This window comes from Epargyreus clarus, unplaced genomic scaffold, assembly GCF_041222505.1.
Source record: "Epargyreus clarus isolate Ecla_fem2 unplaced genomic scaffold, WU_Ecla_fem_2.2 ptg000002l, whole genome shotgun sequence".
Lineage (NCBI taxonomy): Eukaryota > Metazoa > Arthropoda > Insecta > Lepidoptera > Hesperiidae > Epargyreus > Epargyreus clarus.
Window position 1 is genome coordinate 2006001 of NW_027332210.1, and position 20071 is coordinate 2026071.

Consider the following 20071-nt stretch of genomic DNA (forward strand, 5'->3'; position numbering starts at 1 on the left):
ATTTTTGCATTCACGGTTCCGGAGATAGAGCCCTGTATCAGACGGATAGACAGCTTAGTTTAGTAATAGGGTTCCATTTTTACCCTTTGAGTACGGAACCCTAAAAAGTACTTTGAATCAAGCATTCAAGCATGTAGTCTCGCCTAGTCTCAGTTTTGCATACATTAAATAATTCCAGACATATGCGTATGCTTCAAAGTCGATTGTTCTAGAAAAATAATTTCATAGACGCATGAGAATTGTTCGCTTGCCATGCTCGGAATATTGATATCAGCATTGATATTCAATATCCTTACTTCTGTGTTACTCGAATGTATAGGATTACATTGTAAATTATGTTAAGTTTGCGTTTAAGATTAAAGTAAGTACTTACCACGCCTGTGATATTTACCAGGTGGAAGAACCCTTTGTGTTTCGACTCCGGCGGCACCACCGCCACACCTATTTTTACCTAATAACAGTAGTGTTAGGCGATGCTGTGTTCCGGTTTGAAGGGTGTGGTAAGGGAGACAGACTTTTCCGAGGCGTTCCAGCTTAGTCCTCAGGGGTAGCGGCGCATCTGTGCCCGACCTTATGTGGGAATATCTAATCCTATCTGGGGTTGATTACAGATGTCCATGGGCGGCAGTAGCCACTTACCATCAGGTGGACTGTATGCTCGTCTGCTACTCCTATATTATAAAAAAAATAAAAAAAGCCTTAGCGATTTTGTCAAAAGATGCATAATAAAATTATTATTGTTTTTTATAGTGAACGGTAATGTTTCATGTGGCTGTGGAGGGCAATATTTTTTGGAGCGTATGCATGTCTCATTCTTTAGCAAGCTCTGCAGCTCAAACGGCTTGACGGCTTAACATTTAAGGTGTCGATTAAACTAAACTTTCGATAAAGTAGATCGATTTTAATTAAATAAAGAACATTTTAAGTTAAAATGTGGACTATGTGTAATTAGTAATTATATTGTTAATCCATTGAATTCGATTAAGTACTTTTAGTCTGGTGCGATTTCAAACACACAAACAAAGAGACAAAAAATCGAAACATAATAGAAATTGCTTTTCGTTAATCTCGAAATATATTCGATGTACAGACACGAAAAGCTTATTCATATTATGTATGCATAAATTACCTATTCTTACAGAGCTTTCAAAATTTATTCATATACTTACAAGATGCTTACACCGTCAAATCATTCACTCGTGAAAAGATAAACAGTGTTCGAAAGTTTGTCAAATATCTTTACATATTTCGGAGGGAAATTATTAGACGTTCTTCATAATTTGCCTACAAAATAGCTTTGCGGCGTAGAAATAAATCTTAGTTTAAACCCTCTGGAAAAGTCTCTCTACTTCCAGTAACTGTAAGGATGAGCATTTCGGGTTTTATTTCGGGGGAGGCAGACAGACATCTGAGCGATAATTCTAGATATCGATACAAGGAATGCTAATATTAAAATAAGGCATAAATGGATGTGGCGGTGGTGCTTCCGGAGTGGAACTTCAAAGGGTCATACCACATTAAACTCTGTTATTTTGATGCCCTAAGTGTATTTTTTTTATATAATATAAGAGTAGCAGACGAGCATGCAGTCCACCTGATGGTAAGTGGCTACTGCCGCCCATGGACATCTGTAATAAACCCCAGATAGGATTAGATATTCCTACCTGAGGTCGGCCACAGATGCGCCGCTACCCCTGAGGATTAAGCTGCAATGCCTCGGAAAAGTCTTTCTCCCTTACCACACCCTTCAAACCGGAACACAGCAGCACCTAACACTGCAGTTATTAGGTAGAAATAGGTGTTGCGGTGGTGCCGCCGGAGTCGAACCACAAAGGGTTCTACCACCTTCAAAGTATTTAGTAATTCGAGTCCCAAATAGACCATAGCCCTAAGACAAAAACAGTAAGTCCACTACCAAACGAAGGGCTTTTAAAACGGGAAGTTTAGTCATAGTAAACCTAAAAGTTATAGCCCTGCATGGTTTGATTCCAGTGGCAATTCCTTTCTTATAACAGCAGTGTCAACTGTTTCCGTAATCTATGTGGTTTGAAGGGTAAAAAGCTTCAACGCCGCCCTTTTATGCTAAACCCTTCCCCCTTCACATCTCGTTATAACCCACTTTGAAGCACGACTTAGGAACACCCAGCTGCCCTTCCCTTGGTTCTAATCCGCCAGTCGCCTACGACATCCTCTGGTGGGAGATATGAGTGAGTGCACGACTAATACCAACCCTAAATAGATTAGTTATCAAAGGTCATACCGTCGCTCCGCCAAACGCCTACGAGCTCATATTATTTACGTTCAGATTCTATACGAAACGCACAACGCGTGTAAATTTAATTTTAATTAATTGATTATGAGTGGTTAGATGGTTAGGTTACAATACGCATATGGTCGGCGTCTTGGGCTATACTTCATACTACTATTACTTTATACTAGACATTGGTAGGCATCATTTGGATTGATTAAGTTTTAATAAAGGGAATAAACCAACGGTCGGCAACCCGCAACACTCTCCTTTGGCCTTTTTTTTTTTTTTTTTTTTGTTTACGAGGGGGAAACCTTCAAAAGGTACCCGGCGCCGTGGGAGCGACGCAGGGTTATGTGGGATTTTTACCGCACTAAAACCCCCCCGGTGGCCGTCCTCGGCGCTGCGTAGAGGGCTCCGGGATCTCCAAAGGAACGCAACCGGAGTCCTCTTAGCGCGTTGCCCCGTCGGGCTCTGCCCAGGTGAGCTTGACGCTCGCCACACCGTCTGGTGCGTACGACGGTATGCGACCACACATACCGCCGCCCTTCCCGGGGTCGCTTACCGGGCGGTTCGAGCTACCCACTCTTGCCGCCCGCAACCCCGGAAGCCCCCTTTTAGTCGCCTCTTACGACAGGCAGGGGATACCGTAGCCCTATTCTTGTCCCGAAACTACAGGGACAACTCTCCTTTGGCCTGCAGGTCTTTTTGGAACCTTACCTCCGACTCCCTGAGCTATTTTGTGTGTAATCTTTCTGCCGTGCTTTAATGACTTTTTTCGCCAAAAACTTCATAATATACCATTTCTGTTCATTTTTCATGGCCATATACATTTTTGCCTACCAAATTGACGACCATTTTTTTCGGCGCCTAATTTTCAAATACTACCATAATGAGAGAGATGTATGCCAATTGGCACCATAATTGGTTACTAAATATTTCAAGATATTGAATAGTAAATATTTAAAATCTTCCAACGTGTTCAACAAAACATTATTTAAATTCAGTGTTATAAATAGGTATATAACGCATATAGATTGCGAAATTCCGCGATTTCTTAAAATAAATTTTCTGAAATTGGAAATACCGTAACACGAGTACCTACATGAATTCATTGGTTTCCTGTGACCTCGACGCTCCTTCCATGAACCGCAAGGAAACAACAACGTGTAGATAAGTTATTATTATTTATAACAAACTTCCGTACAACTCTGCCGTGCGCGTTGATGCACGGATTTTCTTTTTAAATAATTGCATTAGAAATTAATTATCACTTGCTTAAACGGTGAAGGAAAACATCGTGAGGAAACCTGCATACCTGAGAGATTTATAAAAAAAACTCAATGGTATGTGAAGTCTACCAATACGCACTTGGCTAGCGCGGTGGACTATGGCCTAATCCTTCCCATTCTGAGGGGAGACTCGTGCCCAGCAGTGGGACAGTAATGGGTTGATGATGAACTAATTGCAGAGGGTAATGTTTTTCGAGAGTAAGTATGTAAGTATATAGGTCTCATTCTTTAGCATACCCAGTCCAAACGGTTTGACGGATTTTAACAATTGAGGTGTCGTCAGGTTCATTTCAATGATGGAAAAACATAAGCTTAGCAGTAGGCTATTTGTTTTTGTAATAATTACTGGTTAAAATTAAATAACAAATTATTTTAGGAGTAAAATTTTACTCATAAACAGGGCTCTATCTTTTCAGCTTAATCTCCAGTTTAAAAGGTGACAAAGTGTGTGATGTAGTGTTAATGATCTGACACGCAGTAGGTTCAAAGTTTGATCCCAGGCCAGACAAAAGTCTAACTTAAAGAATTTATTTTCAGTCTGGATGTGTGTATTTGTCTTTTTGTTCATGACACCCATGACATAGAATCCTAGCATGAGGTTTTGAGTGTAGAAAGCATAATTTTCAAGTTTTATTTTTATATTTATACTATTTATTTATTTATGCTTTATTGAACCAAAACATAATTGTGGAACAAAAGGCGGGCTTAATGCTAAAAGCATTATCTCCCAGCCAACCTTTGGGCTGTGCAGAAAATAATAAAAGCGGTACAACAATAAAAGAAAAGAAAAACAAAAATACGTTATAAAATGAAAGCATAAGAAACAATATGTAAGAGAAAGAAGAAATACGAGAAGGAAAAGGAAAAGTGACGTAAGGTTCTAAAATACATACACAGATATAAATAAGAAGGAAAGACTAGAAAAATTAATACAAGAGTTGATTCATATAGTGACCATGCACTCCTTTTTTAAAAGAAGTCCTGCATTTCATCCTTCTGATAGCCTCAGGGAGAGAGTTCCAAAAACGGATGGACTGGAGCGTGAAAGAGTTTGATATAAACCCAGAGCGGTGTAATGGAAAAGCAAGGGCAAGAGAAGCTGAGGAACGGAGCTGCCGCTCATGGGAATCCGAGAGATACCTGAATTTACAATTCAGGTATTCTGGAGAAACTGGATCGAAAAGAATAGAAAAAAGAGAGTTTAGTACACGAGACTGTCTACGCTCACGAATTGGAAGCCATTTAAGTTGGCGACGATAAGAGGAAATGTGGTCGAATTTACGTAGACAGAAAATGAAACGTATAGAATAGTTGATAAGACGTTCTAGCTTATTGAGAAGATCCTCATTTAAGTCAGTGTAGCACACATCAGCATCATCTATTATGGGGAGAGCTAGGGTCTGAATTAAATATTTTTTAGTAGCCACAGGTAAAAAGTTCCTGAGCCGGTTAAGGGAGCGTAACGTTGCAAAGACAGATCGGCTTATTTCGTTAACTTGCGTAGTCCAGCTTAATAGCAAAATATTAAAGTATGGCCAATACAGTCTATGTCTTTTTAAAGTAGCGTTTCTTCTTTTGTAAAGTAGAGTTTTTTGAGTTACGAGTTATTGACAATTCGTTGTCGATATGCTGTAGGGTAATAAAAGGAGATAGCTCTTTATAAAGCAATAAGTGAAATTTTATTTGTGAAGTTTTATCAACTTTTGGAAACTTGATGTAGTACGTCCTACAATGTTTCTTATAACCTATTGGTTATTTTCCTTTTTTTTATAACAGTTATGAGGTAAAGTGGATCCTATATGACCACATGTTTTAGTATTTTGTTTATAAGGATTATGTTATTCATGTTAGCATAGAATTGCTTCCTGATGGGAATAATACAAACACTGGATGTAAATTCCTGTTTCATATTGTTTGTATGAGAATATATATAGTATAGAATTATATGGTAAGTATGATATACTCTGTAACCTCCATAATGTGATGCACAAGGAATCTTACCATGATTATTTATGAATTATATATGAAGCATATGTGATATATAGTTACAAAACTATTGTATGTTATGAAAAGTAAATAATATATCAATCTTAAAAAATACTCTTTTACGTGATTAGTGATACATTTAGTTTATTCCAAAATTAAATATTTTATGTATATTTGACATAAAGCAATTCTTAGTAATACATTTGAAAAATATACAACTAATAAATACTACGTCTGAGAGACAATTACGCATAATAATGTTACGAAGATAAAAGTATTTTAAATATCGAACACGATTAGTGGGTCAACGCACTGTTCGTGTTTACCAATCACACGGTAAACACGTATAGCATTTTGAATGTAGAATCCTGCCTCATGAATAATTCCTACGGCTAATTTCAATTGTAAATCAACGTACCCTCTCTCGCTTTCAAGTAGACTGTGTTCGCTACTATATTTTCTAATTCCATCAGTTCCAGTGTGGCGGATTTTACTGTAGATCCTCCGAGAAGAGACTCGCTGTAGCGGCCGCTTTGCCGCGCTCGCAGCGTTCGGATATCCGCCCATCAATGAACAACGCGCGATCTTACACAGAACTCAACACTATACACCATAGGTCCACTGGCTGGTAAACAGTAAACAACCACACAAACCGTACGCGACCGTAGAAACTAACACGCAACTGAGTTCAAGAGGGTGTGACTGATCGTAACAGTACTAGCATAATTTGTTTAGCTCATACAGCGGTTCCCTCGCTCCGGGAGGCTGGGCACACGGTTAGCCGGTCGGTTTCTTTCAGCAAGCGCCAGCAGAGAACACGCCCCGATATTGCAACGAGTTATTGACGTAGAGAAACGCTCGCAACAAATTACCACAAGGTTCGGTAGCGATCCAGTTGCCATGTCGCGCTTTTGTAAACTACCAAATGTTCATGTTAATATCTACCCTGTAAATATATGAGAAATAAATATGAATGAAAAGTATACTTACAGTATTGGAATTATACTTATTAATAATATTTGTCATTTACGCAAAATTTTTGATAGTGTAACCTGTTTCTCGAACGGATGTTATTTATATAATTACTTATTCTTCGGTAGCCCTGTAGCCCAAACAATGCCTTAACATATTTTAACATGATATGAAGTGCCATTAAATCTTTCTAAATTTTAGGTGTGACATAGGCTATATTTTTAAACAGTCGGATATTTTGTTTTTATTATAATTTCTTTAAGTTAAGCTATGGTTCTGTGTCAAATCCATCAATAGGATTGGTTGTTTTTCGTTCATTAGTTTTGCTTTAACCTCGTATATCGCTTGGATACCATACACAACTCTGGTGGACAAGCACACCATGGGCGTGTTAGCTGCAAAAAATAATATTACAATTATTTTATTTTTATACTCATTATATTACCACTCATAGTAGAATTTTCTTATAAGGGCAATATTTTATTTGTCAACACTCAATGCTGCCAAAATAGCATATAAAATGATACGTTCAGAAACGTTATGAAAAGGAAACACTTAAAAAAATATATTAATAATGGAGAATATAAAAATACAGAATTTAATTTTAGATGTTATAGAAAGAGGCAAAATAAACGGAAAATGTTAAATAATTTTAATTATTGGCTTTTGTTGGCCTGTCAAAGTGACTTTTTTATGTTTTACTTTTAATATCAGCTGTTCTTCTTTGACAGACACGTGTGTTAAATGTTTTTAAAAGTTTATAAAATGAATCTCAAGTGCAAAATGGTCTTGGGTTAGAACAAAGTTTAATAAAGTATTAAATTTTAGGTTAACACGTATTGTGATAAGTGAAAGTGTATGTAATGTTTGTTACTTTATTTATTTAAATGTAATAAAAGTTAATTTATGCTATACTTTGCTTAAGTATAAGGTGTTTTCGGCGGCTTCTCCACTTAGTACTAAAAAATACTTCATATATTACGTAAGTAAGGATTTATCATTATTTTTTCTTTATAGCACCAAAGTACCAAATTGGGATGAGGTCCATCTGATTTGTTAATAAGCCGCCCAGGGACATCTGTATTAACTAACCTCAGATAGTATCAAATTCCTACCTGGGTATCTTTTTTTTCAAACCTGAATAAAACATTGCTTAAAACTGCTTTTACAAGGTAGGTGTAATGATGATGCCTCTAGAGTAGTATTATGAACCTATGAACCATGAATGTTCAGTCTTTCTTTATAAGACTAAATTAGCAACCGAGCATGCAGTCCATCTGATAAGTGGTGACTGCTGCTCATAAACATTTTTTTTTATATAACATAGGAGTAGCAGACGAGCATGCAGTCCACCTGATGGTAAGTGGCTACTGCCGCCCATGGACATCTGTAATCGACCCCAGATAGGATTAGCTAGTCCTACCTGAGGTCGGCCACAGATGCGCTGCTACCCCTGAGGATTAAGCTGGAACGACGTTAAAAAGTATGTCTCCCTTACCACCTGTAACCAACTCCATATTATACAAAATATATATTCATTTATTTATTTAGACTTATCAACAAGATTACATGTTTGACAATGATTAAATACTAAACCTTAAGATATGTTTTAAATGTCTTAATAATAGATAAGTACAGCAAACTTTAACTATGTGCATTACTAACTAACAACTAACTACTAACATTACTAGATATTGGTTTAGTATATAATTTACAAAACGAAGATGATATGATATAATTCTATTATTTCATCATAGTCGTAAAACAAAGTTGGATTTAACAAATACCAAACTATACAGGGCAGCCATTTCTAGTTATTCACACACGTCATTTACTATGAGTACATTTCAAATCCGTCGTTACCGACTGATTAATTTCGAAACTAAGATACATAATTTTTTTTCATTTATGCAGTAATAATATTTAGACGATATGTTATCCAAATAAGATAAAAAGTGAATTTCGAATTTTTGTCAAATCTGTCTTTGTTCTACGACTAACTATGACGATTTATGCAATTTGTTACAAAACATATATAAATAATAAACCATATTATTCCCTCACAGAAATTCTTCAGAATCCAACAGAAATGGATCCATGCAATGTATGTGGTGGAACAGATGTAAACCTGGTTGACGGGTTCTACTACTGCGTGGAGTGTGGCACTCAGGATGTGAACGTCAGGGAGACTGTCGTGGAGCAGACAATCATGGCTGATGGCACCTTCGCACACGCCACTGTGAGGAAGTTCACCACTGTTGTGAAGGATGGTGTGGAAAGTATGTAGTTTGTTTGCCCTTTATTTTATTTATTTATTCATTTATTTCAGACAATATAAATGAAGATACAAGTATAATTGAATAGTTTGTGGTTTGTATAGTGTGTGGGTTCATTGCAATTTTTTGTCCCATTGGGCATAAGTCTCTCTCAAATGAAGTGAGGACGTAATCTCAAATGGATGAGGAGTAAACTCTATACTCCACCATACTAATATAAGTATTTATAGAGGAAAGTCTTTTTTATAACTATTTAAAATAAATGCAAATGGGTTTGCTTAACATCTGATGGTAAGTGCCTACGGTTGCCCATGGACATCTATAACCAACCATAATCTTATATGATTAGATTTTAAACTGAGATTGACCACAGATACATTGCTACCCCCAGGAACTAAGTTGGAACACCTCAGAAGTATATCTTCCTTTAAAGCAGAACACAGCACTTGACACAACTGTTATAGGGCAAAATTAGGTGTGACGGTAGTGCCCTCAAAGATTCTACTATAATAATTTAATTATTTCATTGTTTCAGTGAGTAGCGAGTGGCACAAATGGCATATCTTCAACTTCATCCTGGCAGGTTTGACGGATGAGCTGATAGCCCTGGGAGCGAAGCCATCAGTCAAGATGAAGGTTCTGTGGATCTGGACCAGATATGTGAAAGCGTTCCAAGCTAAGGATGACTTGAAGTAAGTTGTATAGTGCTGAGCATAGTTTGAAAAAAATTGCCAGTAGATGCAGAATTTAAAATTTTGAATTTTTGATTTATCATTACTTACTAGATTTTGATCCTTATAAGCAACACTATCAGATAGTGGAATAATATAGAGGGTGTATTTTTTTCAAAATGAACTCGTTCGATTCCCGGCTAAGGAAAAAGATATCTTAAAAAACGAATGATGCAGTTTTAGTTTTTATCAAAATCGGCCTCGTAACTCCTTTCAACATTTTTCGCTAATCCTTATAGTTTCGGATTTGGCCCTGAAGGCCTATTTGAAAAATTCACCCTGTATATTCTTTATTATTTTGATATAAGTGTCCACTGTCCACCCATAGGATTCAATGCTTGATGGCAATCCTTAATAAGCGACATTGAGTAACCTTTACAGGACTTAACTTTAAATCGCAAATTTGAAATATTTACAAAAAGAAATAAAATAAAGTCACATAAGTTTTGGATTCAATATATTTTAGTAAGCTAAGCTTTAAGTCTACATATTTAAAAATCATAATTTCATTTAATTTATACTTAGTCTCTCTTATTTTTCTTTGCTTCCTTACTAAGAGTGTGGTGTGAAAATTGGTTCACCAATTTTTCTAAATTTAGTCCATGGCATGCTTCTTTTTCTTGTTTGATAAATATAACTGTAGGACTAATTATAAATTAATTAATCATTGTTTTTTTCAGATCAAAAAGTAAATTGGATATTTATGATGATAGCACTTTAAATGAAAATGATAATGATGATGATGATAAAGAAGACAGTGGTAATGATGATTCTGATGAAGAATCAAGGGGCAAAAAGAAATCCAAATCTGACAAATTTTCACGGGACATAAAAATTGTTACAAAGGGAACTCTTTTAGCAATATTGTATGTAGCATTAAATTTGGATAGAAGTGACATTCAATTATCTCATTTGTTAAGGTTTATAAGAGAAGGTAGACTAAGTCTGTACAATTGTATGAAGTTTGCCCCTAAGGAGTTGAATATTAGAGCAATAATGAACTGGAAAAGCTTTGTGTTAGTTGATAAGGAGTATAGTCCTATATCAATCCGTGCGTTGGCAATGACTTGTTTTAAAAGACTAAAGTTAGGTGTGCCTTTAGTACCTGATTTAAGGAAAATAGTAAAGAATTATATTCAAGAATTGTGTCTACCAGATGATGTGAAAGATCTCGTCTTTTCATTAATGCACTACATACCAATAGATTTTCTGGACATTGATTATATAACTCAGAAGAGTCTTGTACGTATACCAGATTATGAAGGCGTTTGTATGACTTATATATTAGTAGCTTTAAAAATGTGTTTTGGACTCGATGGGGATTATGAACTGCGGTTATCAGAAGAGATTGATAAAATTAATGATGAAGAAAGTTATTTAAAATCATACAAATTAGGTATGCTATCAGAACCGTCTGATAGGTTGTTTTCGTTCAAAGAATGGTGTCAGCATTTACAATTTAGAAAGTCTATACTTTGTAAGAACTATTTACCTATTTCCAGACAGTTTAACTCCGTAACAGATGACTATATGTTCATGGAACATTTGGAAGCAAGAAGAAAGACACGAGATATAAAACTTAGTGATGATGTGACTATGGATATTTTGAACAAAATCAAATCTAATGAAGAAGCTTCAGTTATACCTAAAGATGAGTTTCCAGCGACTTTAACTCCAATGTCAACTTATATTAATGTTATTGCTCAGCAAACTAAAGATCCCGATTTAAGACTGCTATTAAGTGAAGACTTTACTCAATATTCTTTAAAATATGCTGTTAAACATTTGAAACTAAACAGATATTTGAGTGATACAGAAAATATAATTGTAGGTGTTAGTGAGTCGGGGAAAGTTTTCAACAGTCATGTGATAGGAACGCTTAATGTAAAGGAAGGGGATACCACGATGGTATTTGTAAGGAATTGTCAAAACAAAAACTGGTTGAAAACGAAGCCACCAACAGTGGATCATGTTAAAAAATTTGACCAAAATGAAAACAGTAGTGATAAAGAAAGTGATCATGGTTACGATTCTAACGTAGAAAGTTCTATTATTGAGAGCGAGGCGACTCACGTTACTATTAACGATGAGAGCGTGTACACAGAAGATAAAAAACTAGAAACAATAGAGGAATTAGGCGACGAAAAAAGTATATTTGATGATAATTTCAAAGATGTGCCTTCGTCAACATTTAACGAAATTAAAGAGGAAATAAATCATAATGTTTTTGAAATCGATACTGAAGGTCACGGTATGACAGATAGCAAAATTGAATTAGAAAATCACCAAGAGGCTGAAACGCCTATAATAAGATTCAATCCAAATCTTTTTAATAGAGAAAGAATGATTACAAAGTTAATTGGACTAGCGCGCACGAAATACAAAATACCCGTGCCAAAAGAGAGTACGACAAGGGAGCCAAGAAAGCGTAGAATAAATCTAATAAACGATGAAGCATCGTCAAGTGAACCGAAAAGAAAAAGAACGGTAAATAGGTCTAAACCAGGAGAAACAAAAGATGCAGTGAATCATTTATTATCAACTTACTATAGTAGCTTACAGAAAGATGCCTTAAATCAAGTTTCGCAGCAAGTTAAGTCCTTTCTTGAGAATGTAGGCCATGATCATGTAGATCATGATGCTGTAGATAATTCAAATGTAGATGGGAATGAATTAAATGAAACAAACGATATTGATAATCAAACGGAATTGAATGAGTCTGTTTTAAACGCAGAAGAATCGCAGACAGATATTAATGTGAATGATGGAAATGATGTTGCAGAAAACAGTCAGGACGCATCACAACTAGATGAACAAAATCTTAACAGTGAAACAATAAACGAAAGTGGGCAAGACGAAACTATAGAAGATTTATTTACAAAAAGCGATCCAAATTTCGACGAAAAGGAGCATGATATAAAACAACTTTATGTAAAGCTTGGGGCTGATTTAAATACAACTGATATAACATTAGATAATATTGAAGAAGATCCTGAAATCGATAAAATAATACAGAGAAAAATCGAAGAGTTTGCTAATATCGAGAAATGTGCTGTAAATGAGAATAAAATCGATGCTATAGCTGATATTGAGGAATCGAGCGATTCCGAAGATGATACACCTTTAAGTACATTAAAAGATATATCCAATATCGAGAAGGAGAAAGAAGAACGAAGGAAAGAAATTCTTGAACCTTTAATACAAGATTCTTCTAGTATAGAGAAGTTTAATTACTGGGTGAGACACTACAGATCGCGTTGTGTTGAACGATCGACGGATATGGCCAAAAAATTTGATTTAGAGCTGAACGAAAATCTGCCTATAAGTTTCGTGCTTGTTTTACGCGAATGTGCCTCTATTGTTGGTTGTTCAATGTTTTCCCTTTACAGAAACATGCAAAATATAGAGGAGGTTCTCATAACTTATTGAGTTATAGTACGCGCTAAACTTCTAGTCCGCTCTGAAGTTGTTGCGTGCAGGTTTAGTAAGCATATACTCCGTAACGTAAGGGCACACTAACGCACAATCCGCGGGCGAGAGCAGCGGAGGGTACTGGGAGGGTCCCGCGCTGCCTTCGTCCCACTAATATCTACAATTTGCTGTTGCGACGCGACTCGTTTCTATATTCGGAGTGGACTAGTAGTTTGGCGTGGACTCTACTATTATCCTATTATGTAGTTGTTATATCGTCAGTGCATCTAAAACTATAATTATTTTATATACTTTATGTATATTATCTGTAAGTGAATTAGGATGGGTGATATTGTTAAGTTTAATTATATTAAAATTTAAATTATGTTTGATAAACATATTTGTTTTAAAATGTTTGTATCGTATATCTACATAATATTTCAATGTTGCTTCTACTAATGCGTTTACTGGGTGCGTTTTTACCATTATTTGTAAAGCGTCAAGTAAATTAATTTATTTGTACAGTTATCATACAAATTACGTAAATATAAATATAATTAATATTCAAGTTTTAAAAGATGGTGAACCTTCTGTATTTCGATTCTAGCGGCATCACCGCCTCACCTATTTCTGTCTAATAACAGCAGTGTTGAAAAATGACGCTTATTATTGTGATCTCAAAGGTAATAATACGAAATAAAATTTATTATGTTTATTATTGTAGTTTTAATTATTATATTTTTCCTAAGTTTTAGCATCATTTATTTATTGTCAATTACATAGTAAATTATTAACAATATTAACCTAATAGAAATACAAAAATAATAAATATAACATATTTTAAAATAGTTATAAAAAAATGATATATAATAAGCTTCATCCAAATTGCTGTCCTTTGGTAGAGTCCCCAAAACGCTGGCGACATTACCTCGTTGAATAGCTAAACTAATTCTTTGCCCGAGATAAGCGCCAGCCCTTTGGTCGTGGGTGCACTCGATCAGACGCCTTGACAGGTGTTTAAAAAAAGATCGGGCATCAGAACCCCACGGCCCTATCGTTTCTCACGTCGTCGTCACATACAACACCGTTCGGCTCTAATTGTGTTTTAATTTTAATATAGAAAACCCCAGACTCTTCCCATCATTATATAAAGTACTCTGTGCTTCACGTTCCCGTTCCCTCAAGTTTTCTGGTCATTTAATTTTTAAAGACTCTAAAATTTGCCATTACAAGCTTGTTGACGATAAACACGGATTTTATGGTTCCATAATCTATTGAGCATGAAAATTAAGTACCACTTAAAATGACTGTTATTTTGAATATTACAGTACAGGTATATCGCTATAACATTGATGTATTTTCCTTATTTTTACATATTTCTGTTTTACTTTTCGCTTCAAAGTATAGTGTAAAATATTATCTTCATTAGAGTTAAGAAATTATAAAATAATAAGAGAAACTTCATGTGAACCATCCTCGTTTATAAATTCTGGCTGAAATTATACGACAGAACAATAGAACTTTAATGCATATTTTTTAAAATTCAAACTTGATTCTGTGGCAAGATTGGCATTTGTCGTCGATATTTTTGCGGTGTTGAACTGAAAGTAAATTGTTATAATATATCCTCGAAAATGTTGGGGAAAAATGTGTTGAGATTATTAAATAGAAATATACAACAACAACCTAAGTTTTGTGTGCCGAAGAGGAATTGGGCTCAAGTAGGAAATATAATATCGACTCCTCCTAGAGTGCCATGTTCGTATGGGGTAAGAGTACAGTCATACTACTAATTAATAATATTTACCCTTTCTGGGAATTTGTTACTTTGTTAAGAAGGAATTTTAGGCATTGTTCTAAGTTGGAGTGGCTGTTTTAAGTGTTATTCTTTTTGCACATCGAACCAGAATACTGAAGCTCTTAACACTCTTATTATTATTAGGTGAAAATATATATTGGGGATAATAGAAGTTTTTACATTTATTTACGAAAAGATGATCCCATGTTTAGAAAAACCTAAGTATGGTTTATTAATGGGGCCTATAGATGGGGCATGTGCATGATAAATAAAGGTGTTAATTTATAATGGAACATTTAAGTAACCAAAGAGTATAGTAACCTATGAAATTTAAGTAATATTAAGTTATTTTTTGTTACAGGAAAAAGTTCTTCATATATTCTTTATATACGCTGTGTGGCTCACACCTGTGTTCTACTTTTTAACTCAACTCAAGGTTTGGCGTAGAGAATATATTCAAGAATAATAATCTTGTGGAATGTTTTCGTTATAATTCAATAAATTTACTTCTGTATTACGACTTTTTTCTTGTAGATTAACACCATCGTTTAATCGCCTGGCTTTTACACAGGCCAGTATGGACATAGCTAAATGAGAGCTTATTCGCCATTTCGATATTTTTGCTAGAGGCCATCTAATGTAATCTAATGTTGAATAAGTATCAACATTAGATTGCATCAGAGGTAAATTTAAATTAGAATCTGTTATTATATTGGTCTAAAATTCATGTGAATTGATGTTTACATGTCAGTATTCTTTTTGACTGTTCTTTGTAATTAATTACTAAATAACGGCAAAATGAAGCTTCAAATGAAAGGAAACAATAATAATGGAAAAAACCATAGGTTAAAAAGCAAGAATCTAAGGCTGGTCACAGATTCAGTTAGTGTTAGTTTGTCATTGTGAAATTGTGAAGTTGATTGTGTCACTGTCAAGCTGTGCTGTCAAACGTTGGTAGATTTTCAACTTCAAGGTTCTTTGCTTGGTTTGATGGCGCGCCGGGTCGACACAATATAAATTAAACTGTACATTAACAATGAAAGAGTCGAAGCAGAGTCTCGCGGAGCTGAGGAGCTACTTCGCAACGCACAACGTGGTCCGGGAGTACATTGCTCATACATCGAAAGTGCACTCTGTCGGGTGGTCCTGTGATGGGCGCAGGTTGGCGTCGGGCTCCTTTGACAAGAGCGTTGCGATATTCAGCTTGGAGAGGAATCGACTGGTGAGTGACGTTGACTTGTAATACTTATTAACTTTACGTAAATGTTTTAGATATTGTTGCGGATTTTTTAGGTTATATTTATATTTTGCAATATGCCTGTATGCATTATTACTAGTATCTCTAGATATACTCAATTAGACTGCAATAATAATAAATTAATAACCCTTACATTTGAGGCAATCATTTATACAATGGAAGTGGCAAACACATTTGTTATCAGCTGTGCAAACGCAAGTGGAACCACTGTTCTAAATAAAGTTACACAGATATAGTGGTAGTGCACGTTCCATCAGCTGGACTGTAAGCTCATTTGTAGGAGCACCTTAAAAAAATTGCTAGTTGGAAGATTTCAGTTCATTATAAAAATTGTATGGTTGTTGCAGGTACAAGACTTTGTATTCCGAGGTCACACAGGGTCAGTGGATCAGCTTTGTTGGCACGCGTCACATCCGGATCTTCTCAGCACGGCCAGTGGTGACAAGTCAGTCAGGATATGGGATGTCAGGTAAAGATCGTTTAAGTTAGTAAGTTCTAGTGGCACCAAAACTTAAGCACATTAAGATACTACTAAGACACGCTTGAAAGAATACAGAATAACTTTATTCAGAAAAAATAATTTAAATTCTTCGTTTAAATGTCTGCCTTATCAGAAATCATACATAGATCTGTCTGCATTATTCGTTTATTTATAAGAATGAACAAACAAACTTGTAATCCACTTATAAATTGGTAAGTGGTATAGTCCGCGTAACACTGCTAGTCTGCTCTGAATATAGAAATGAATTGCGTCACCATAGCTAATTGTATGACTACACCTGCTGGCAACAACTTTAGAGTGGACTAGCAGTTTGGCATGGACTATAACGGCCATCAACAACATGCCAGTAGAAAGAGTTGTACTTCAAGACAATGACAGATTTTTTGCCATTCAAGAGGGCTAATTAAAAGTCATCTGGCATCCACATCTGTCACAGAAATAAAAAAAAATGGTTCACACTATAAATAGGTGTGGCAGTGGTACTTTTCCGATCAATACTTACTCAGTCTACCAAGGTTTTTTTTTTATAATATAAGAGTAGCCGACGAGCATGCAGTCCACCTGATGATAAGTGGCTACTGCCGCCCATGGACAGCTGTAATCAACCCCAGATAGGATTAGATATTCATACCTGAGGTCGGTCACAGATGCGCCGCTACCCCTGAGGACTAAGCTGGAACGCCTCAGAAAAGTATGTCTTCCTTACCACACCCTTCAAACCGGAACACAGCAGCGCCTAACACTGCTGTTATGAGGCAGAAATAGGTGTGGCGGTGGTGCCGCCGGAGTCGATCCACAAAGGGTTCTACCATCATCTCAAAGTTACATGTGAGTCCTTCAACAATTTAAATAAGTAACACATACATAGTAAGTTCATCATACACATTGTTTTAAGGACACACAAATGTGCAGCAACCATTTCAACCAAGGGTGAGAACATAAATATTGCATGGTCACCGAGCGGAGCTACTATCGCTGTGGGTAACAAGGAGGACTTGGTCTCCTTCATAGACGCACGGACGTACAAAGTGGTATGTATTATATTAGTAGGATCGAAAAATAATGAAAATTTGGGGGCAAAAAAAATGCAGTTGATTATTAAAGTAAATCTTTAAAATTAATGAAATAGTTTCCATAATTTTCTAACACTATTTATGATTATACTTCTTATGATTTCTTTGATTAATCAATGTCTTTCATCAGCAAGAAAAAAAGATTAGGTACTTTTTGGTTCTTCTAATATTATATTTGATGTCATACCATCATTGTCTTACTTTTGGCCACAGGTCTTCTTTACAGGTCTTTTACAGGTCTCCACTCAGAATGAGAAAAAGTCGTGGCCCACTATGCTGTCCTAGCACAGATTTATAGACATCCACATTTTTTAAATAATAGAGAATCAGATGTTTTCTTCAAGATGTCTTCCTTAAAATTATTAATTTGTAAACTCTAGAACTAAACAATGATAGCTACTTTCCACCAGCTCATTATCTTAACCCATTTTGTTCTTTAGGCAGTAGAAGAACAGTTCAACTTTGAAGTAAATGAAATATCATGGAACAATACTTCAGACCTATTCTACCTCACAAATGGACTTGGTTGTGTTCACATCTTGACGTAAGTGATATTTATATTGATAATATTCTGAAGTGGAATATAAATTTTAATGTGTACTTGTGTAAATTCTTTATGTGCGAACGCGTGTGTGTGTGCTTTGTAGAGCTTGAAAAACTTACTAAAACTTAGTAGTACATTAAAATAAATTAATATTGTTTTCATTCGTCAAATCAACATCATACCACAGCTCACAAGGTTGTAGTAGATAAACTAATATATTAGTAGGTATTTCGGAATTTAGATATCGAAGTTTCCTGAACATTTTTTATGATAAAGTTTTGAACTGAGACTATTGGAGCATGATGGCTTCATAAACATGATTACCTAGCCTGGTGGGTTCTCCCTTTCCCAAACCCCCAGATAATGGATTATTGTTGCAGGTATCCAGGCCTAGAGTTGCAAACAGTGCTGAAGGCGCATCCTGGCACATGTATTTGTATCGAGCACGATCCAACCGGGCGCTACTTCGCTACTGGCTCCGCGGACGCCCTAGTGTCGCTGTGGGATGTGGATGAGCTGGCCTGCCTCAGAGTCTTCTCTAGGTAATACCTTACTGAATTTAACCAAGAAAGATTTCCACCTGAGATGTGCAAGAAAGTGATAGATGTGTGACAAATTCGTGAAAAGGCAGCATTATTGTTAGATGTGCCTGCCTTACTTTATTGAGTGGTATGATCACTATCTATGGATGGTAATCAGTTGATGAAAATGACTTCCATCAATTTATTTATTTATGGATTACCAACAATACCAGTTAATTAACTGAACTATTAATTTGAACAAAGGACACACAGGTGGCTGTCCAAATAGATTTTTATCTGTCAGTCAATATTATTATCTGTCCGTCATTTTGACATATTTATTTAAATTCCGAAATTATCTTTTATATTAAATTGTTTGTTTGTTTATAGGTTAGAGTGGCCAGTGCGAACTCTATCATTTAGTCACGACGGTCGCCTGCTGGCGTCTGCCAGTGAAGACCACATCATAGACATTGGTGACACAGAAACAGGTATTGTATCTTGATGTTTATTAGTTTTTTTTTTCCATAATTAAGATTTTGTGATATTCATTGCTCTTGCTTTGAGACTGCTTAATTTTTATGACTCCTTGTGGTATAATTCTTTGTGGTTCGTCTCTGGAGGCACTACCACCAAATCTATTTTTGCCTAATACCAGTTTCTATAAGTGGCAGTAGCTACTTAGTGGACTGAATGTTCGTTTGCTAATCCTATATTATTAAAAAAAAGACTATAATTTTAACCTCTCTCTCTTCTCCAGTTGCTCAAAATGAATCGACTCAACTTAAATTTTGAATATGTTTGTGATGCGTCATTTTAATTTTCTACTAATTCCTTAATTGTATCAGGTGAGAACGTAGCGGAGATCCCAGTATCAGCGGCCACGTTCACAGTGGCTTGGCACCCCTCGAAGCCGCTGTTAGCCTTCGCGTGCGAGGACAAGGAGCCGCCCGAACGCAAGCGGGACGCCGGGAACCTCAAGCTGTGGGGGTTGCCGCCCCCTTGAACCCCTAGGCCGGGTTATGTGCCCCCTAAAGCTTCAAAACACGTTCTACACTCACAGCCCCTAGGATTCCCTGTATCGTGGGTGCTATGGACACACACATAGACGAATACACAAACACCCAGACCCAAAAATAGGAATCTAAATACATCTGTCTAGCCGCGGATCGAACCCGGGACCCTTTACGCTTCAGACCGGTATTGTGACCGCCCCGTTGGCCGAGAGATCGAGCAAGATCAAGAGAGGAGTGTACTCCTGTCCCCGAGGTCAAAATGTAGTAGAAATCTGTTGGGAGTGTGTGTTTATGGTCACCAGGCTCCGGGGGAGTGTGTATAGTGCGTGGGGGTTAGGAAAGTGAAGGGAGGTGATGGAAGTTGCCTGAACTAGTGAACGTGAAGTGATATATTCCCCGCCCCTTCATAGACAAGTACAGAAGCAAATAATATGGTTAGTCAG

The 20071-nt window shown here is 36.2% G+C and overlaps 3 protein-coding genes and 1 long non-coding RNA gene across 7 annotated transcripts in view; 3 read left to right on the forward strand and 1 right to left on the reverse strand.

Annotated features, from left to right (window-relative positions):
• The window catches only part of Gprk2 (G protein-coupled receptor kinase 2), a 79716-nt gene extending 73250 nt beyond the window's left edge, over nucleotides 1-6466 (reverse strand). For all 4 annotated transcript variants that reach the window (XM_073077728.1, XM_073077711.1, XM_073077719.1 and 1 more), the window contains exon 1: nucleotides 5945-6466. In XM_073077728.1, coding sequence (XP_072933829.1) covers nucleotides 5945-5996 — 52 coding nt within the window. In that variant the 5' untranslated portion in view covers nucleotides 5997-6466. The remainder of the gene's footprint in view (nucleotides 1-5944) is intronic.
• A 744-nt stretch (nucleotides 6467-7210) lies between these two features.
• On the forward strand, nucleotides 7211-13598 carry TAF1B (TATA box-binding protein-associated factor RNA polymerase I subunit B). Its single transcript, XM_073077594.1, has 4 exons — nucleotides 7211-7480; nucleotides 8565-8777; nucleotides 9310-9466; nucleotides 10186-13598. Exons 2-4 carry the CDS (start codon nucleotides 8588-8590, stop codon nucleotides 12932-12934), a joined length of 3096 nt encoding a protein of 1031 aa, XP_072933695.1. The 5' UTR covers nucleotides 7211-7480; nucleotides 8565-8587; the 3' UTR covers nucleotides 12935-13598.
• Nucleotides 13599-14415: 817 nt separating this feature from the next.
• On the forward strand, nucleotides 14416-15228 carry LOC140744829 (uncharacterized). Its single transcript, XR_012102591.1, has 2 exons — nucleotides 14416-14685; nucleotides 15076-15228. It is a non-coding gene; the product is annotated as an uncharacterized LOC140744829 (long non-coding RNA).
• Nucleotides 15229-15634: 406 nt separating this feature from the next.
• Nucleotides 15635-19829, forward strand: tex (THO complex 3 homolog tex). The gene is made up of 7 exons (XM_073077796.1): nucleotides 15635-15936; nucleotides 16320-16441; nucleotides 17370-17505; nucleotides 17988-18091; nucleotides 18472-18633; nucleotides 19003-19103; nucleotides 19461-19829. The coding sequence occupies exons 1-7, from the start codon at nucleotides 15751-15753 to the stop codon at nucleotides 19616-19618; spliced, it is 969 nt and encodes a 322-aa protein (XP_072933897.1). The 5' UTR covers nucleotides 15635-15750; the 3' UTR covers nucleotides 19619-19829.
• Nucleotides 19830-20071: the final 242 nt, after the last annotated feature.